The sequence below is a fragment of the Metopolophium dirhodum genome, chromosome 3 (genome assembly GCF_019925205.1).
Source record: "Metopolophium dirhodum isolate CAU chromosome 3, ASM1992520v1, whole genome shotgun sequence".
NCBI classification, from domain to species: domain Eukaryota; kingdom Metazoa; phylum Arthropoda; class Insecta; order Hemiptera; family Aphididae; genus Metopolophium; species Metopolophium dirhodum.
In genome coordinates this window covers 24,351,030-24,372,254 of record NC_083562.1, presented here as the reverse complement: position 1 = coordinate 24,372,254, position 21,225 = coordinate 24,351,030, and the positions used below count along the sequence as shown (strand labels likewise).

General features: G+C 28.0%; 1 protein-coding gene across 6 annotated transcripts; it reads right to left on the bottom strand.

Annotated features, from left to right (window-relative positions):
- Positions 1-1,655: 1,655 nt before the first annotated feature.
- On the bottom strand, positions 1,656-20,815 carry LOC132941476 (uncharacterized). 6 transcript variants are annotated; one of them, XM_061009554.1, is made up of 11 exons: positions 15,298-15,413; positions 15,088-15,214; positions 14,513-14,642; positions 12,174-12,321; positions 11,407-11,490; positions 9,386-9,474; positions 8,104-8,289; positions 6,167-6,360; positions 5,790-5,926; positions 3,505-3,629; positions 1,656-1,924 (listed from the first exon to the last, which is right to left on the bottom strand). In XM_061009554.1, the coding sequence occupies exons 3-11, from the start codon at positions 14,540-14,542 to the stop codon at positions 1,739-1,741; spliced, it is 1,179 nt and encodes a 392-aa protein (XP_060865537.1). In that variant the 5' UTR covers positions 14,543-14,642; positions 15,088-15,214; positions 15,298-15,413; the 3' UTR covers positions 1,656-1,738. The 6 variants fall into 6 exon arrangements, with proteins under 6 accessions (XP_060865537.1, XP_060865541.1, XP_060865540.1 ...); XM_061009558.1 differs by having other exon boundaries at positions 15,107-15,214; XM_061009557.1 differs by lacking the exons at positions 15,088-15,214; positions 15,298-15,413 and adding an exon at positions 20,684-20,815.
- Positions 20,816-21,225: the final 410 nt, after the last annotated feature.

Below are 21,225 nucleotides of genomic sequence, written 5' to 3'. Positions count from 1 at the left end.
TTTTTATTTTTTTTTTATTGATTAAAATATTAAATTAGAAATAACTTATAAAAAAATATATTATTAATTCAATGTATTATTTATTGCACAAAATTTGGCTTAAAAATTAAAAAGAAATAACTCGGTAAAAAATATTTTAACATTGTGTAGATGTATCTTTATAGATACACAATTTAACAATTACCTAGTAAGTAGTTGTTTCTAGTGTCAATCTAAACTATTATATTTATTGATGAGCATTTTTTGTTTGTCATAGTTAAATTCATTATTAAAAAGAAGCCATACCTTCTTTTATTGTATCTGTCTAACATACAAAACACCAAATGTACGTTCAGTAGAACATATCTTAATTACTAAATTACTTGAGGGAATTATTATCAAACCTTGTGGGTTTGAACATTGGTTTAACATTATGAAATTTTTAAGTGAGTCATGATAATTTTTCAATTCTAATATTTTATGTACTTATGATTTACTTATGTATAATGGATAATGCCTTAGGAAGACAGTGTGCACTAATATACTATAATATTTTTTAGATTCTGAGGAGAACGAAGAATGTATTGATTTTACAATGATGTGTTTTTTTATTTTATGTCCAATTCATTAAAATGTAATAGTATAATATAATCAAAAATAAATATGCATAAAGCAAATGAATAAAAAGCGTATTGGGATGGGATATGCCCCTGTTGCTTACCCCCCCCCCCCCCCCCCTGTTATATATTACCTATAAAAATTGCTTTTTGATATATTTTAATGTTGAGCATTAAATTTTTCTCAACAACCCCGCTATAAATAAATAGGTACTTATTTAGTGGGGTCTTTAATTTATAAATAAAAATAAATAAATTGATTAACTTATAACTTTAAATGTACTTTACTAAGTTACAGTTGTAATTTTTCACTATAGTCTTAAATTGAGGGAGGGATGAAAATTGGGAAAACCGTTCCCTCATTAAAAATTAAACAAGGCAATGCCCCTCTTGGTATTTTGTAGGTAATAAACTAATAAAATATCGAAAATGCATTTTAAATTTGTAGGAGTTGTTATTCAGAAAAATGTAATATTTTAAGCGATTAAGTAGGTGTAGAGAAATGTTACACTTTATATTTATATTAACTTATTTTTTCATTCATAAATATATTAGGTATGGCAACGTTGTAACTTGTAATTAGTTTCATATTCAATAATATTCGTTTTAGGGATCGGTAGACAATTCTTTGTGAAATTTTTAGTAACTTAATCTTTTGTTCGACTAGAAAAAAATTATCATTCTATGAATGTCGGAGAATAAAATTATTGATCATGGATCATGGTCGATTAAAAAATCACGTGTGTCAAAAAATTATTTCAAACCGGTGAAACTTAGGTACTTATGTAACTATGTAAGAAGCTTTTTCGGATCTCAACCGAAAAAAGTTATCTCAGTATTCCGCCCATGGTATCTGTATATTATATTATAATTATTTATTTCAGTATCCTACTCTGTGGTGAAACGGACGTGGTATTTGAGAAGCGGCTGCTTTTCTATATGAAAGTGAAAAACATAATATATTATATGATTATTTGAGTATTAGTAAGGATAGAAGACGACTATGTTATTTCTTTTCACTTGATAGGTAATAAAAATTACAATTTTCACCACACAGAATTTTAAAATATAAATATATATTTATATATTATATAAAATATAGTAAGTATATACAGTGAATTTTGATAATGGCTGACTGGATATTATCGGCTACAGGACATATCGATTTTTCCAATGACGTACTTAATCTTTTCAATGGCCATATCCAAGTCTTTGTCGGTGATGTTCTTGTGCGTCACGAACCTCACTCTTGCATCGTTTATCTGCGCTATCCTCACGGCCGTCGATCGTATCTTGTTCGACTTACTGTCGCCTCCATCAGCGTCCACCTGTGTGAGGGATGTTAAGTAATTTATTCTTTACATCGTGTTTAAATAAGTTCAGTGAAATCGACCTATATTGGCAGGCCCGTATCGAGGAACGAGAAAAAATAAACATTAATAATAGGTAAATATAAACTAATAAACTGCACGGACACGATACAAGGCACACAAACTTAAATAGTCGACTACGCAATATACGTCATTGCTATTTTCTACTTAGTACTTACTTAAAATACTTAAGAGGATGTCACACCCGCATGTGTTGTCTCCGTCTTACAAATTTACAACATACCAAAAACTGTTTTGCGCGGGAAAACTTTTCCTGCACCATATTTGTTGTAGAACTACCAAATTTTCACAACACGTAAAGAAGAAATTTATATGTGCAACAGCGTGCTCATTTTAGCAAATGTTTAGAAGCAAATGACTTATTGTATTTATGTTATCTAAAATATGGGCACGCTGTTGCATGGATAATTTTCCACCCTATATGTTCAGAAATGTTGGAGCCGCTACTACAAACACAGAAAGATAAAAGTTGTCCCGCGCAAAATAGTTTTTTTCTACATTTGTAAGACGGAGACAACACATGCGAGTGTTGCGTCCTCTTAATTTTTCTATGGCTGAACGATTTCTGATTACATTAATAGGTATTAATAAATAGAGATATTGATAGAGATTAAAAAAACAAATAATAGAGGTTACATACTAATCAATTTATATTTTTTATGTTTTGTTGTCTTAATTTAAAGTTGAGATTATCGATCCATAACCTCTCAATAACACGTCTTAACCGCATGTAATTAAAGTATAATATATAAGACTAGATATAAATACTTCACTATATTTATCGTAGATAGTTATCTAAATATTTTATACTACATGTCTACATTTAGACTATTTGCATGGGCATTTATAATGTTTATTTACTTATTATGAGTTAAAAAAAATTGTTGGACACGGCCAAAAAGCTTGAACACTTAATACACAATTAGGTAGGTACACTTAATTCGTTCTATAGAAAATTAAAAAAATTAAAAATACATTGGTACTGCATATTTCTTTTTTATAAGCGTTTGAAGTTCAAATGTTGATAAAATTCGTCGAAATCATGAAAACATGCAAATTATTTTTTTGTTAAAAATGTATGAATTGTTTAAATTTTATAGTTTAGGCGTAACAATTTAATACACGAATATTCACGATGTAGTTCTTACGGAAATCCAAAAATCTTAAAAGTAAATAAGCATTATTAAATTGAAGAATAACGATTTTAGTTATTTTGTTTTAACTAAAATAATATATTATCTGTATGGGGACTTGATACTTTTACGTATATTTTTATATTTAATTGTACACAAAACATTTAAATTAATTTTACGCTATATTGCGCCTGTTTAACCCAAAACATATTCATACCGTTCTAAAGTAACAGCAGTAACATGGTAAGTCGGTATTGATTCAAATGTTACATTTATTCATACATACATCCATAAGTACATACATAGTAGGTACATACGTATCGTGGAAGACAGCGGTGGTAGTACCTATAGTACCTACTTTTAAAAACTAACTTGTTTTACTACCTTTATAAGCTCGGAAACGAAGTATTTGGCGTCGACTCCAGATGGGTTAATGTTCACCAAAAGTATGTTTGTGTCGAGTGCGTCTAGGTTAACGGTCACATGGGGACTTGCCATCCTTTGGATAGCTACACGTAATAAAAATATTAAATAAATAATAATAATTAATCATAATCAATTTACAATGCCATAAATACAAGCTCGTTATCAATTAATTTTAATGAAATTCAGTTAAATTATCTATTTCCGTTCCGTACATTATTGTGGGGTTCGTGATGATTTATCCTGAACCAGGAACCTATAACGTAATGATTCACGCCGATGCAGTAAATGGTCAAAGAGAAAAACAAATATTTAATAATTCTGCAGTTGACTTTCACGGTAGGTATGATATAGCAGTAGGTATAAATTACAATATCTCGAAAAAAAAAAAAAATTCCTTTAAAAATATTGTTGCATGGTAACTCGATAGATTTAGGAATATTTTTATTTTGTCAACCTGAAGTTCCCAGCGATAAAATTGTTTTCGTCGTCGTCCTTAGACTATATTACCCCGGGTCATGAGATCCGTAATGCAGTATACAGATATAGGCAAAAATCAGGTAAAATTATTGCGAGGGGGCTGGGGGTTTATATTAGCTTTCAAAATATATAATGTAAGAATCCTTAAAAATCCTCATAAGTTATCTCTATTGAAAAAGAAAACAAAGCGTTTTTTTTATATATAGGTACCTACCAACTTAAGTTAATAAACGTTTGAAAATTGAGTTTAGTCAAAATCAGAATTTTAAACGAGAAATAATAATTTTTATCAAACAAATATGTAAATTAACAAATGTTAATCACAGGGACTTGATTTTCTTCCGTTATACTTGTATTATCATTTTCTATTCACAATAAAATCGTGTCTAAAATCTAAGTATTTAGACTCATTTTAAGCATAGAATATAAGTTTATATAACTATACTATATAAGTACAGGGTATTTTTGAATTCGTTTACTTTTTGAAGTTGCTATAATCAAAGTATTTACAACTTAAACATATAATATTCTATATGGACATTTTTGTATATAACTATACTGAAAAATATTGCTATTATTTTATTTTATTGATTTTTAATCAAGTAAGTAGTTATGGTAATTGAAATAAAAAAATTCTGAATATTTTGAAAACTTTAAGAATTTGTGTTAAATAGAAAAATAATAAAAATGTAACTTAGTAATGATGAGTAGGTGGGTAATTTAGCTATCTTTAATATACAATATTAATGAGAGAGATTTCATATCACACCCAAGTGGTATAACCACTTGAATCCATAAAAACGTCGGCGTGAACAGTCCCAAAATGTCTATTTTTTAACTTTTCTCCTAAACTATGATAGCTAGAAGGTTGGTTGATAACTCATTAAAAAAGAATTATCAATTAAATACTAAATGTGGAACTAAAATTTTTTAAAAAAAATTAATTAATTTTTCACAGTAAAAAAAAAGAGGTATTTTTCGCTAGATTTTTATTTAGCGAGGTAGATTTCCGAAACTGAAGAACGGATTTTGTTGTTTGGGGTCTTATTAGATTCACATTGGCTAGAAGAAGTGCAGTGAACATTTTCAGAACTTTATCTCCAATCGTTAATTCACTACAAAGCTGTAAAGCTTAAAAACATCAAAAATGCCCAATAAAATTTGTTTTAATTTTTTTTAATGTTCTGTAGTCAATTAACTATTAAAGATAAAGTTCTGAAAGTCTTCACTTCATTTATCCTAACCAATGTGAATCTAACAAGACCCCAAACAACGAAATCCGCTCTCCGGTTTCGGAGATCTATCTCACTAAATGAAAATGAAAATGATTTTATGTGGGGCTGTTTATACCTAACCGACATTTTTCTGGATTCAAATTGTTATACTGCTTGGGTGTGATATAAGTTAATAAATTTCTAAAAATTAAAAATTAAGAAAGTTTACATGCCGATCCCTGACTTGGCAAGCTTTTTTTTATTAGGGCTTGAAAAATTATTGAATAGTTCTAAACTCCCTCAACAGTAACTGATCCAGAAGTCACCCAATAAGGGGGAGGGTGATTTATTAAAATTAAATTACCTTTTTTAGCCCAATATTATAATTAAAATAACGTCAAAAACATAGGCCAAGGAGTGAACGCCCCAACGCCAACGCCCCTACCCCTTGTATTCGAATATGATTTCTACCATTGAGTATACAACTACTAATAAGTAATAACACTAATAATAACATAATGAAAATGTAGTCAACGCAATCATATTTTGTACCATTAGCTATTTTCTTGGCGTTTCTGTGATCGTCGGCCAACCTTTCCACGCAATTGTCCAAAGCGTAAAGTCCCGCAGCGGCCACGATTCCGGCTTGTCGCATGGCACCGCCCAAAACTTTCCTGATTCTTCTGGCCCTGTAAGCCAACATTTAAATATTAGTTTTTGTTATTGCAATTTTGCATTTAGGATATGGTATGACTGCATAAGTTATTTGTTTAAATATATTAACACAAATTTTTTTAAATAAGGGAGAAAACTCGTTTTAATTTGTTCTTCGGGTTGCTATATAATATATATACGTAATACATATTATTATTATGTAGGTACTTTATTTACTAGACATATTGTACTTGATTATTAATTATAGTAATTACTTTTCGATGAATAATTTTTCACCGATTAAAATGGAGCCGATTGGCGCTCCGAGACCTTTACTCAAACAAAATGTCACGGAATCGCAGTGCTTCACTATGCGGCTGACTGGAACTCCGAGACCCACAGCTGCGTTAAACACTCTAGCTCCGTCCATATGCAAAGGTATATTTTTCTCTTTGGTTAGTTTTCCCAACTGAAATGTTCATTAAATACACACGTAATTATATTTTACATTATTGTGACCTAAGTACCTATAACACTATTGTGTTTTAATAAAACTGTATTATTATATTATATTGATGTGATTTCAGGGTACCTATCTGTGTCAACAATCTGGATACAATAGTTATTCTAAATCATTTTGATTTGTAAGGTTTTGAAAATAACTAATCCTTAGGGCTTAGGTAATAATAGATACCTACCTACATTATTTCAAAACACATAATTCTTTATGTGAATGTTGCGTTTCGAATACAATGTTTAATTATACAAAAATATATTCATACACGTGAAAGAACTTATCAAAAAGTAAAGAAGCAGTTTAAACACTTTAGAGTGCCTAAGTATATATTTATTATTTATTGCCTCAAATGGCTATGTATTAGTATTTAGTGTGAGTATTTATTTTAAAATGTCAGTTGAAAAATAAAACCAGAATAAAAAAGGAAACTTGCTAATATAGTTGTTGAGGCAAGTATTAGGTATTTAGGTATAATATACATAACAAAATTGCATATAGTCCCTGCAGAAATCACACTCAACTAAAAAGTAATTTGAACAGTTATTAGTTTAAAAATTAAAATGAATCAAACGAGTTGTTAATTATTTATAAATAATATGTAAATAATTTACGTAAATTGGTACCTAATAAGCACGGTTGAAGATATATACTGGTTAGTAGTTACACAATTAGTAGGAAAAATGGCTCTCCCCAATTAGTTATGAAAAGGCATGTAAAACTAAACTTAGCGCTCCTGGTGTAAAAAAAGTTCAAACAGTTTACGTAGTTGTATTATGTATCATAGTTTCTTTAATAATCGTGCTAATGTTGAATATAAGACAAAGATATATAGATAATATAATATCATGATAGCCATTGATAGGTATAGTAATTTCAACTTGAAGCACTAAACATTAGTTATAGGTACATGCGTTTGAGAGCCTAAACGAAATATAACGGAAGCTAGAAGAGCTCACAAATTCGTATTGTTTTACATATAAGTTGTGTAATCAGTTTATATTTAATCGTGCTGATAAGTAATAAAATGTTTAAGTATTTTGATATATTTTAACTTTTAAGTGGTTTTGAAATATTTTATCTAAATATTAATTTACTAGTTTTATTTACTCGTATTAACCTTAGATTCTAAGCCACAATTTAATAATTATAACTTATAGTATTATGTTGTTGTAGCTTCTAATTTGAGTAACCGTATATTGTCTATATACCGTTTATATGAATAAAGGTGTCTATAACAAATTAGTATTTTCTATAGTTATAACATATAACAAAAGTTCAGAAATAAATTATTTCAATAAGTTCGAAAATTGTTTTTGATTATGAGTTACGAAACATCATTAACCATGAAATTATGAACATTTAGTTATTTCGAAGCTATATATCATCCAACTATCATAATTTATTACCTATTAATTATTATCATGTTTATTTACTCAATATTTAGAGGCTGTATAAATAAAATGTTTAAATATGTAATTATCACGCGTAACGAATTAATGATTTATCAATATAATAATGATTACGATAATAACGGTAATTTGTATAGCAATAAATTATCAGTATTCACTATTTACGAAGTGTCCAAAGCCCAAACAACTGTTTTACTGAAAATCATTTAGTTAAAAAGGCAGTAAATGGGATGTAAAATATAGGTAAATTTGATAAATTATTATTGTATTATATTATATTTGTTACCTGATCAATCCATTCGACAGGCAATATACTACCTCCACAATAGTTGTGAGTGTTTTCTATGCACACTAGTGTAGTATATGGTTCGTGAGGATCTGGGAACTCCGGTCGTATTTTTCCAAGCAACTCTGTCATGTCCAACGTGCCATCGTCCAAATTCTTAACTTCTCGCATTTGCAACCCTGCAATCTGTTTCAATTATCCATTTAAACATTTTAGATTCTAAGTGGAGTGATGAAGGTGTTATTAATTTTACTATGATGTACCCACCAATTTTTTTTTGTGTTAGTGTACCTACACAATTTATAGCAGAAAAAATGATTTGATTTTTAACTTAAATATCTTTTCTGGTAGCATAAAGAATCTAGTCAGTAAATTTGGGAAGTCGACATATAAAATTCCCAGGTACTTCTTAATAATTGAAAAAAACAAAACAAAAATTAGGGTAAAACAGAAATTTTTACGCAAAACTAGTTTTTAAAAAATCGATTACTTTGTTTTTTGTAATTAAAAATTGACGAATAACCCTAGATGTTTGAAATTTTCATCAAATGATTATTATCTATGCAATATGTATGGTATACTTAAAAAAAAAGGTAACTCTTTTTGAGCTATTTATAGACATATGACATTTACTATGATTTTTTCGTACATTAAAAATAATAGGTAAAAAAATGCTTTGATTTTCAACTTTGAGGGTGGTTTCTGTTATAGAAAATTGGATCAAGTAGGTTTTTTTAAAAGGTTGAATTGGAAAATAACAAATTAAGGAAAATTTTTTTGAAAAATTCAATTTAATTTTTTTGGTGGAACTTATCCACTGGAGTTATTTATAGACAATTTCGATTTACGATTTTGTTTTGTATTTTTTCGTTAAATTTCGATAAAAGATTTTGAAAATTGAATACTTTTAGTACGTAATTTTTTATACACCATTTAAAAATATCAAAAATACGGTCACAAATTTTTTTTATAAGCGTTTAAAGTTAGAAATTTTTTAAAATTTATTTAAATTGCAAAATTTTGATGATCATGAAAATTATTTTGTAGTTAAAAATGTATAAAATTATAAATTTGTGTATATAGTATTTGTTTCCAATTATACATATTATACAGATACCTAACCTAACCTAACCTTAAGTGCCACTAATGGGTTGTTTCCTGAACGTTCACGCCCGTCAATTTATTTTCGCAATATTTGTATAATATTATTGATTATGATAGTATCGATGGTATACTTCTTGATAATTAAAAATATTCATATACAAAATTGTGTGTATTATACCTGTGAAGCTCCACCTTGTTCCCACAACAAAATATGACTTTTATGGCCCACTATTACTTCTCCTCCGCGTTGTTTTGAATGAACCATCACTGGAAAGTATCATTATCAGTTTTATAAAACATTATTATATCATGTAGGCTGTAGCCACTAGCCATCTCTATACCACTGTATCGAATAATTAACTATAAGGCATGTATAAACACTTACCAACTACTTAAAAATTTGCTTTGTAAATCATAAAAAATTAATGAATAATTTCCATTTAACCCATATAAATATAACCCTTCCGAAGCACTAATAAATTTAAAAAGTAGTGAGTTTATTTAATATTAGACATACAAATCTAAAAATGATAGGTACATGGAGGGTACATAAAGAATTTGCCAACTTTTTTTGTAATAATTTATATATTTGTGTATTTTTAAATTTGATTCATACTGATTAATTACATTTTACAATTATTATAAATTTAAATAACATACGATGTATAAAACATAGTTAATACAATCGTCAGTCCTCAAATAATAAATATTAAGTATAGATATATAATTATTATATTGAATAATGTACAATGCAGTAGGTATAAATGTTACGATTACCGATATAATATATTTAATATTGGTTAATTAATTTTATTAAAAAACATACCGATTAAAAAAAATATAGGTTGTATTTGTTTATTGATAATTTGCATTTAAAATTGTTTATCGCTTTCATATCCAGTTAAATGTTGGTAAAAAAAAAATGAGCCTTTAATAATTGAATTGAATAATAATGCATGTTCTTTAAATTATGTGAACGATGATTTGTGATAAATAGGAATTGAAGTTATTCCTTGAAATTTAGGTAATATGTATGTTATATTTTATATTTTCTAATATTGTTTAAATTTAAATTGTAGATACTTTTCGTGACTGAGAATCTTTAATCAGAATATAGCTATAGTATACACATTTTGGTTACTGTGGCATAATACATTAATATATATAAATTTAAAAATAGGAATATGGTATAATATTTAGTAGGTACCCTCCAAGGCTCCATACACGATTTTAAATAACCACAAAATTACAAAGTTAGTACCTTTGCTTAACATATAGATATAGGTAATCTTTATTTTAAATTAATTAGCTTTTAAACATTCACGATCACGACCATTAAATTATTTTCAAATCTAAATGTTGCATGTTAAGTCGAAATACTGCAGCGTAGGTATCATAATTAAAACACATAATTTGATAAAATTAACCTTAAATCGAATATTCACAAATAATCAAATTATGATTTTCAAACTATTGAATTTAATAAACATGTATTTTAGATTCTGAGTGGAACGATGAACGTATTGATTTTACAATGATGTTTTTTTTTGTGTCTGTCATCACGGTTTGGGGTGGTAAAATAGCTTCGATTTTCTTCAACAGTATCTTGTTCGATGGGAAAGTGAATTTAGTTGGTGCATTGAAGAGGTCAAAATTTAAAATTCCCAATAGTTTTTAGTTTTTTTTTTTTATTAGTATAATTAAAATTGTATTTGTTGGGTAAAAAAGCGTGAAAATTTAATGCAAGGCTTCTGATATATTGTTACAATAGCAGTTGAAAAATATTAAAAATACATAGGCACAATTTTTTTTACCATCATTTAAAGTTCGAATTTTGACAACATTTATCAAATTTAAAATGTTATAATTATTTTGTTAATTATTAAAAATGTACAAAATTTTCAAATTTTATAGCTAAGGATTGAAAATTTAAAACAAGGCTCCACGTAAATTTATATATAAATTACTTTATTCACAATAATACCATCAAATATACTTAGTAATATCATTATAGGCTGACTGACCGTTTTCGCTCAGAATCGTTTTTCTTATACAATGATATTATATCATTGAATCAAAATTTAACACCACCCATTACAGTGACCTACTTGTAACCTTCTGTACAGCAGAGCGACACCCACTTGCCCACCTTTTTTTTTACATACTTTTATAAATTATTTTACAAATTTGTTTAATTACTTGCAATCAAATTTCCCATGAGTCCACTTGGTAAAAATATTGCCGCTTCCTTCTCAAATAGTTTCGACGCTTTTTCTTCCAAAACTATAATAGTTTAAAAAAAATCAAACAAACAATAAGAGTTAAGCAAAAGATTAGTGGCGTAGTAATTGAAACTGTATTATGGTGGCGGGGGGAGGGGTGTTTGCTATTTTTTTGTAATATTTTAAATATTTTAATTTAATAAACATCTTATATCACAAAGCATATCGGGGATTTACTTCCTCTCCTGTCTCCTAATTACGCCGATGGAACATAATATAATTAAAATTTAAAATACTATAGACTTGGTATAAGTAATGATCTAAATCACAAAGGTCAGAGAGTCACGATAAAATCGTAGTAGGTAGTAGGTACCTACATATAGTGATTCTATTAATATTGGCTATATAGGTACTTATAATGGCAGTTTACCAATTGCGCTCTAAACATTTTATGGTCGATATACCAGATGCAATCTTTACATCTAAGCTATTTATTTTGAAAATCTTTCTAATGTTTAAAGTGTTCAATTATTTTTAACAGGTTCTTTACCCGAGGTTTTCCTCAAAGGTTTTGAAGATTAAGTTTTTGAATTATAGTTCAATTATATAACTATACTATATAGGCTATAGTTAATTGTATATATATATTATACAACTATAACCTTACCTTCAAATACTGTAGTAATTTATAGCAAAATAACATAGCAGCCAGATTTAAGCTTAAACACGGTTATTCAAACTTACGATTTATGGTGGGATCCTCGCCGTAACCATCGTCACCGACTTCGGCGTCGAACATTGCTTGACGCATATGGACATCCGGCTTCGTTACTGTATCGCTTCTCAAGTCGATCACTTCACTCAGCTGCAAATCATTCTCGGATGGCACCAGCTTTAACGTTTTGAACGTATACATTATTTTTTTTATTATTACAATTATAATCTTGTGGTACAGTACGTTCTATTTTCAGTTAAAACAACGAACTGAATCAGGCATTGTGTTAACTGATATATTTATAATAAAATACAACGAAAAACGTGTTCGTTATCGTTTCCAAGCATATTGTTCATAGGCGTGTCTAGAGCACTAGACCTTTTTCGCAGGTCGTGTACAAGTTTATTATATGAATGTAAAATCAAGTGGGGATAAGGAGTTTGATCCCCAAATGTCGAAAAAAAAATATGATTACACTATTGTGAGTACTGAAAATAATAAGTTATAAAAACAATATAAAAGAAAAAAAAACCTTTTTAATATTTTTCAAAGTAATCGCAATATTATTGATACCACATGTTTCGTAAAATTTCTCAGGTCGTGCGTATATGATAGACACGACCTATAGATACACCTATATATATATATAAATATAAACATACATGCTTACAACACTTTCAGTGGAAACACTTTGCGTGAACGTTTTATTAATTGTGAATAATTTAGCCTTATAAGTTATAAAAACGATCCAGGTAATTTATCAAACTAAATAATAATTATGTTTTTAATATTATTTTTATCTTAACCATTATTAGATGATGATGCAATTATTTCCTATATTATGACTTATGAGGGAGGGCCAATGATTTTTTATTAGTATAATATACTTAAGTACAATTAGTTTCTATAGTGTATATTTTAGTATACCTACCTACCTATTACCTTAATAGTTTATACTAATATCAATAGACAATATTATAGTAGTAGTATTAAACGTGACTAATACCTTTACTACACCTATAAAGCTATAACAATTTTAATGTGTTACTTTTATTGTGGACCTGGGTTAAGACTAACCGGGCCAGATTCTTATATTGTGCCTTGATAAAATTACCTTATCAAAACACATTATTACCAATACAATATCATAGACCATATTTATTAAAATTAAAAACAAAAATATGTAAATACAAATTTATAAAAATATATAACCACGTTGTTGGAAAAACAATATTGATTTTTTTGAATTTTAAAGCTTTTTCCTGCTAAATGCTTATTTGTGTAATTGCATTTTATTTTTGTCAATTAATATTGTTTTAATTAGAGCAAATAAATAAATAACAAATTACAATTAGCCAAGTCCTAAATAATAAATAATTAAAAACGTTTTTACCTAATAATTATTGAATAAATGATAATTAATTCTAGTTTATCTAATAGGTAATTAGGTATCTAATGCCTCGTTAAAAATATAGTTTTTATTTTATAAGACCAAACGTAGTAAGAAGCAATAGATTTTTTTAAATAAAAGGTAAGTAACAGGACTTATTACTTATTTTAAGTTAAAAATTTTTCATCAGGTACACGATCTGTTCATACGTAGGTATATCGAACAATAAGTGAATGTGATGATGCGTGAAAATAAATAGTTGAAGACTCCCGAAAGTTTATGTATAAATATGCAAGTTTGTCTACATCCAGTATCAAAATAAAACATGCGAGTTTATATACGATCAGAATTTTAAAAAATTTAAACGGAAAAAAATGGGATAAGTACCATAATTTTCCTATCTCGAATCTATACGAACTCTTAGTGTTTGAACATTAAAACGAATAAGTTACGCGGTATACTCTTATTGAGAGTAATGATCAGAAGAAGAATGTAGGTAACTAGGCATCTAGCCACCTAGGTAGGATTTTCAATTCAAAGATAAATTGCGTAAAGTTTGAAACCAGAAAATAGCTTATGCCTCTTCAATTTTATACATACAATTATTGGTTTATGACAACTATAAAGTATGAAATGTACATTTGTGATTTGAGTGTTTTCGAATATCGTGAAAACATGGTGACGATTCGATTATTATACTTCATGAATTGGTTGTTAGTGCGAACATAACTGAAAGATGAAGTTCCAACGTTTAACAAGACGTAACAGTTGTCAGTTACACTATTGTTACGTCGATTAGGTCAATCCGGAAAGAAAATATTCGTTTACCGAGAGCTTAGATGTTTACACATCAAAAATACATGACTCACAGAATCAAAAATGCTTCCATCTGATAAAATAGCTATTTAATATTCTATTATAATAAATAATTTAGTTAATTAAAGTAAAAATTACCAAATAAAAAATATTTTTACTAACCTTTTCATAAGCTTTTAATTGACTTGACATATCGACGTTCTTAGAAATTATTTGTTTCTATAGAATATAGATAGAATATTTACTACCCTCTGCATGCAGATTAGGTTGCAATCTCCTTCACTTGAAACCCCTAGAATACCGGAACAAGCTATATACTTTTCTATTAACTATCATATATTAATTTGAACACCAATCTAAATACCTAAATAAAAATATGTATATTATATTTTTAAAACTAAATGAAAATAAAATAATTTAATATTTAAATATTCTCATTACTATTGCTCTGAGAATCATAAATTTCGATCCTTCAGGGATAGTTATAAAAACAATAACTTTTAAGCATTTACCTAGCTTGGTACCTACATTGACACTAAACTACAGTATAAATAGACTCTAAACTATTGAGTAAATTAACCTAATTCAAAACTGAAATACATCTGTGAAAATCTGACCTACAATAATCACTACCTTCTAACAACTGACTTTTCCACACGGATAATTAAATTGAATATAATATACAATTAACTTATAAATTGTGACAAGTATTAAATAGTTTAGCTGTACGCCTGTACCTTTAATTTTTTTCCGTACCTAATATCTTCTTGTATGTCTATATTTTGCGATTAGCAGCATGAACAATTGGTAGGTACATCGCTAAAACTCGTAACTTTTTTAGTTAATTTCATCATCACACCGCGGCTAATTAAATAGTACCATACACAAATGATTGACGTCATTATCGCAATCAATACAATATTATATTTTAGTTTTAATAAACATACCTCTAGGTTTAAAAAATATAAAATATCACATAAGGAAATGTATTTAAAAAATATTTTGTTTCTATAAACTGAACATTTTGAATTGAATAATGTCAATATAATTTTACAATTGTCCATATATCTTAAAGTGAATTAGCTACTATGGTCTTTGGCCACTTTAATAATTAATAACCGCTATCGTGGTGCTATATAATATTATATCAATTAAAACAATGGTGGGAATAACTTAATTAGTTAGACAAAAGATTAAGCTGGCTATTATGATAGGCGATAGCTTATGTGTGTAACGTGTATGCATATTTATTATTTGTCATCATATAATTATGGAGTATGAACATAATTCACCGATTAAAAATTACAATTTTCCTCTAAAATCAATACTACTATCTATAATCTTTGGTTAAATTAAATAATAGACAGCTTTTTTTTTATAGATAATTTAAACTTTAATATTTTTGTTACATATAATTATAGCTCTAGAAAAGTTCTAGAGCTATAAAATTGCATCTCTGATAATAATAATAGTTGCTTAGTGCAAAAATTGTCACTTCTTACATAGTCGAGTACTTATTATATATTTTCATGAAATATCAAACCCACAAATCATAACTAAACCAAGAAACTCGTTGTGATGTATAGTAGATTCCGAGTGTACCTCATTATTCAGTATTTAAAAATGTGCTTTTATGTTTTTAATAATAATTTTAATTCACAGGCTGTACATAAACATCACAATTAAGTGCATATATTATAATATACGAATTCAGGTCAAATTTAAATTTAAATTTAATTAAATTTTTATTTTTTTTTTACGTAGGACGTAGGTACAGGTTAAAAATGTATTTGATATGTTTTTAACAAATTCAAGTCGTGAAATATTTTTATTTAATCGATAATCACTAATTTCTGATACACAGTATACACTATACAACGTACACATTGAATGTAGAGACTTTTCATTTTTATGTATATCGTCGTTGTTTATAAATTATTTTTTCGAAAAATTAAATTATATTAGTACTCAGGACTCAAGTTAAAGGTTTTTGGGTCAATTTATCTAACCTCAATATTCACCCGATTATTTGGGACTCAGTTAACCACATCCGCTTACAGCATTGAGTATACGAGGAGACCCCAACTACAGTCTTAAACTCTTAAATAACCAAAAAAACATAATTTAATATTTCAATCTGATATTGAAAATATATGCATATAGAATTACATAAACTTAATATAAAATAATTACATACCTACGTAAATAAATTAATATAATATATACAATATTTTGATAAGTTTTAATAAAAAAACGAATCTGTTAACTCCAATATGATAAAACCGGCAGAGTAACGATTGCGTGTGTCTTAACTATATGGTATAAGATTGCGCGCAGTGCCGAAATAACAAAGAACATGACTTTGACTCTTCGAAGGCGGACTTCGCGTAAAATTAGATATAATCGATATTTGTTGGTAGAGGATTTTTCTGGTTTGTTTCGGATCGAATATTATTTGGCTACCGATTTTATTTATTTAGGAAATAATAATTGGTTCATTGAATTTGGTTGTAAATGTATAGGTACGGTATATGGATTGATAGATTTATAAATATCCATTTCTATAGTCTACTCTATATAGGTAAGTTCCAGAAAACGATAACATAAGAGCAGTTACCAAAATTTGAATATATAAATTGATAATCACCCATCAGTTAGTCAATGACCATCATGGTTATTCTTATTTCTATTTAATCTATTTATGGTTTTGGACGATAACGTTTAATGCCATTGATGACTAATAAAACGACTATTAGAAATGTGTCTTAAATGTCAAAAATATTACGCACGCGGATAAGTTGCCTACAGAGTACAGGTCCTTACATAATATACTGAGCGAATAGTTCACGCACGGATGTGGTTTTAAATCACCTCGAAGATAAGTTTAAAATTAAACAGCCTATTTTAGATTATGTATTCACACTATGTAAACCATGTAGATAAAATCCGCCAGCGTCTGCGATCCATCACGCGTGTTCAATTTTAGACCAACATTTGTTGATGAAGACTTTCACCTAAGATCGCTAAAATTAAACACTTTGTTTTGACTGGGCTTATACACACAGGATGAATGTTCTCAACCATTTCCAAGATTATTTTCATTTTTTTTAATCAGCCTCTGGAAATTGAACATTTTTACATTAAATTTTTAATTAAATTTATTAATTATGAATTGATTTAGTAAATTGTATTATTGAGATATCGCATGAATATTGATTTACGCTAATTTACGCACCCAAAGTGGCATATTGGCTATATAGATAGTGGCAAAATATATTGTATATTTATATAAAAAAACACACATCATTGAAAAACCAAAACATTTATCGCTCCGCTCAGAATCTAAAAAAGAAATAATTCTAATTGATGACAGTATAATGCAGGAGTAAACATGAGAAAAATTATTTTTATTATAAAAAAAAAATAATCGGTATAATTTATTTATTGTAGATCACATTGACATTATGCAATAAATATGTAATAAACTTTCCAAGAAAAGAAAAGACCACAATAACTTTGGAAAGGGGCAAAGAGCCAACTCTGGCAGTAACTCTACTGAATATAAATATGACAAATATTTATCAGTAATGCAATCATCAATAATTTCATACGATGCAATGAAAAAGGCGTTAAAAGGTATAACAAATAAATAAATATTATTATGATTTATCATATATGATATATGAAATTATGATATATGATATATGATATTATGATATATTTATATATCATTTTTATATTTTATATTTTTATAAATGTCCTACCATTTGTTTTTAAAGATTCAATAATTGGTTCTCTGAAAATTATAAAAATATAGAAATTACATCAGGCTGTTCCTGTCAGTTGTTAGTATATATTAATTAAAATAAAATAAAATAAAATAAAATTGTAATTTTGAATGATAAATGAGCAATTTAAAAACCATTAATTTAGTGTTTTCCTCACGTCACAATCAATATTGGATCTCATGGGCCATGACCGTAGAGTAGTAATGACCATAAAGTAAATAATAATAAATCAGAATAAAGCCACAAATAAACGTGCAGTTTAAACTTTAAACTTTTAAATGAGTGTTGAATAGTACTGATGGTGTTTGATCAGTGGCGTAAATGGTGTTTAAAATTTGGGGTTCTATTCTTGAACTCTTATGATGCTTTTAAATTATAATAGTGAAATCATTAGTTTTTTGGGGGGGTGGGGGGGGGCTATAGAAACTCTAAGGGGGGCTAAACCCTATTTGCTCCTATGTGTTTGACATATTATGGTATTAGTATATAATATAAATAAAGAAATATTATCGGCAACTTCATTATTTTATATTTACGTTACCTACATAATTTCAGAATTACGTGTAATTATTGATATTTTATAAAGCATTTGTGTGTGTAACATAAAACAATATAAATGGCATTTAAATCAACCTCGGGGCGAAGCTAGGGTAACACCTTCTACTAATATTATAAAATATGTGAAAGTAACTACCTATGTCTGTCTGTACGTAACGCTTTCACGCCTAACCACTGAACTGAATTTGATGAAATTTGGTACAGAGATTGATTAGACCTTAAAGACATAGGCTACATTTTACGTGAAAAAATGCTTGAAGAGTAATTTGTTCGACACTGTCATAAGATGTAGGTGTGTACTAAAAGTGTACTAGAAAATAATAATAATAATGTTCATCCGTTGCTTTAGTTTGTTTTTTAAATATTAAATATACCTATATATAATATATCTATAAATATAAAATCCAAATACCACTAACTCATTCGCTCACTCATTCGCCGCTACTTCTCAAAAACTGCAAAAGGTACGATCCTAAAATTTGGAATAGTGGTTCCTCTAATGCTCTAGATGTGCAATAAAAAAGGATTTTCTGATATACGCATTTTAAAATGTTGGTCAAACAGGAAGCTTGAGATTCTCGGTGGAAATTGAATTTCTTTTTGTTTTTAAATGGTTGCCGTTACTCGGGAAGATCAGGTACAACGTACAATCGTCAAGTACGCATCAAATTGTCACGTGTATGGCCACGAATAAAGAAACTATATCTTAAAACCAAATGTATGTGTGTAGCTTATATACAATATACTCAAAAACTACTCAATTAAATTTGACGATAAGTTTGATAAGCTATTTCTAGTAAAAGACCCCTATACGCGGTCGTATCACCATTTATACATTAATGTTACAAAAATAATATCCTGAGTCTATTTATATGTAGTATGCAGTAAAAATTTTACGAAATTTTTTTGTAAACCCATAAGACATACAAAATAGCACTCAGTCGCTCGCTCAATCTCATACAATTATTGTACATTTGTATACCTATTACATTTGTGTTCTTTTAGAAATAAAAATCAACTATTTGTAATATATTTTTGATTATTAAAATATTATTTCAAATTTCAATATAATACACTCCTGTACCTGTCTGATATTCAGTATTGATTATTAAGTAAAATCGTGCAAGATAGTTCTGAATCGCAAGTTCTATGAAAGGTAAGTAACAATTTATTCAACACTTTTAATTTAAACTAAAGAAAAACTCTCACACTCGCCCCTCTCCCTTCCATAAAATATCACATTAAGTGATAATATTTATAATGAGTCAAAGATATATAACAAAAAAAATATTATTTAACTATACACTGTTATGTAGATGCATCAATAATTCTTAAATATAACTTCATCATCTTATATTCTTTAATTACTCATTATTCATCTCATCCTCCTTAATTTAATATTATTAACTCATTACAATATCAAGTGCTAAATCCAATCCACGACTTGCGGTTGCCCATCTATTTCGAATTATTTCACAAAGATATAGGTACACTGACGTTAATTTGTCCGCAAACTGAGGTACACGGACGTGCACTAAAACTGAGAAACACTCAAACCTAGGTACACGTCCTATATAGCACGTATATATTATATAGTATTTTCCACAAAAAAAAAACTGCACACGGGATATTCATCTAGTTATAATATATTATGCAAATGACAATTTGTTGTTGTTTTTCCCGATTGTTTTGAAAAAAAATACACACATCATTGTAAAATCAAAACATTCGTCACTCCATCTCTAAACCTCTAAAACCAGATCAATTTTTCTCAAAAAATTAATTTTCGTAAAAATTCCTATTTTTGCCCGATTTTTTTCTGATAATTTTGATAAGTACTAAAGTACTAGATAATTTTTAGTACCAACTGGATCTAATTCACATACAAATTACAATGTTAGGACAGTCTTATATCAACTGGATGAAATTTCATTATTATACCATCTATATAATACTACGTACCTATAGTTTATTTAAGTTGTCTTACCTGGAGCTTGTGTGGAATCTCTCTCAACAGCGTGATTACGTGAACACCATGCACAATGCACTTACCTACTTCACAACACTGTGAATTTGAATGAATTAAGTACATAATATATCGTCAAAACGAAACAGCTTTAGGTATTTAAATACTGGTTACTGCCCTCATATATGTACAGCCATATGTATATCTCCCCTACGTTACTCGTTATACAGTAGACAGTACAGAGACACACTAATAATAATATTAGATAGTTGTCATTTGTTCAAAAATGTATGGTGACTGGTGAGTATATACATTACGTTATACAGTATGTCTGTACGTCTACGTTCCTGCAACACAGTACATAATACATATGCATCACCAACTATTAATTCATATATTAAATGTGTATACAAAGTTACAAACATTTATAAAAACCATGCACGATCGTAATTCGCAAGAAGCACTCAAGAGAGATCAAGTTACTAAAATTATTGCTTTTATTTCTAACTATAGCTTACTTAACAAACTTTAAATTACAACCACTTGTAAATTGTAAAAATTAG

Bases quoted from the DNA above. Each gene is read 5' to 3' on its own strand.
- LOC132941476 (XM_061009553.1), bottom strand. From the start codon at position 20,788: ATGTACTTAATTCATTCAAATTCACAGTGTTGTGAAGTAGGTAAGTGC. The intron at 12,322-20,683 runs GTAAGACAACTT...AAAACGTTAAAG, and splicing joins AGATTCCACACAAGCTCCAG to CTGGTGCCATCCGAGAATGA. The intron at 9,475-11,406 runs GTAATTAAACAA...GATACTTTCCAG, and splicing joins CATGGGAAATTTGATTGCAA to TGATGGTTCATTCAAAACAA.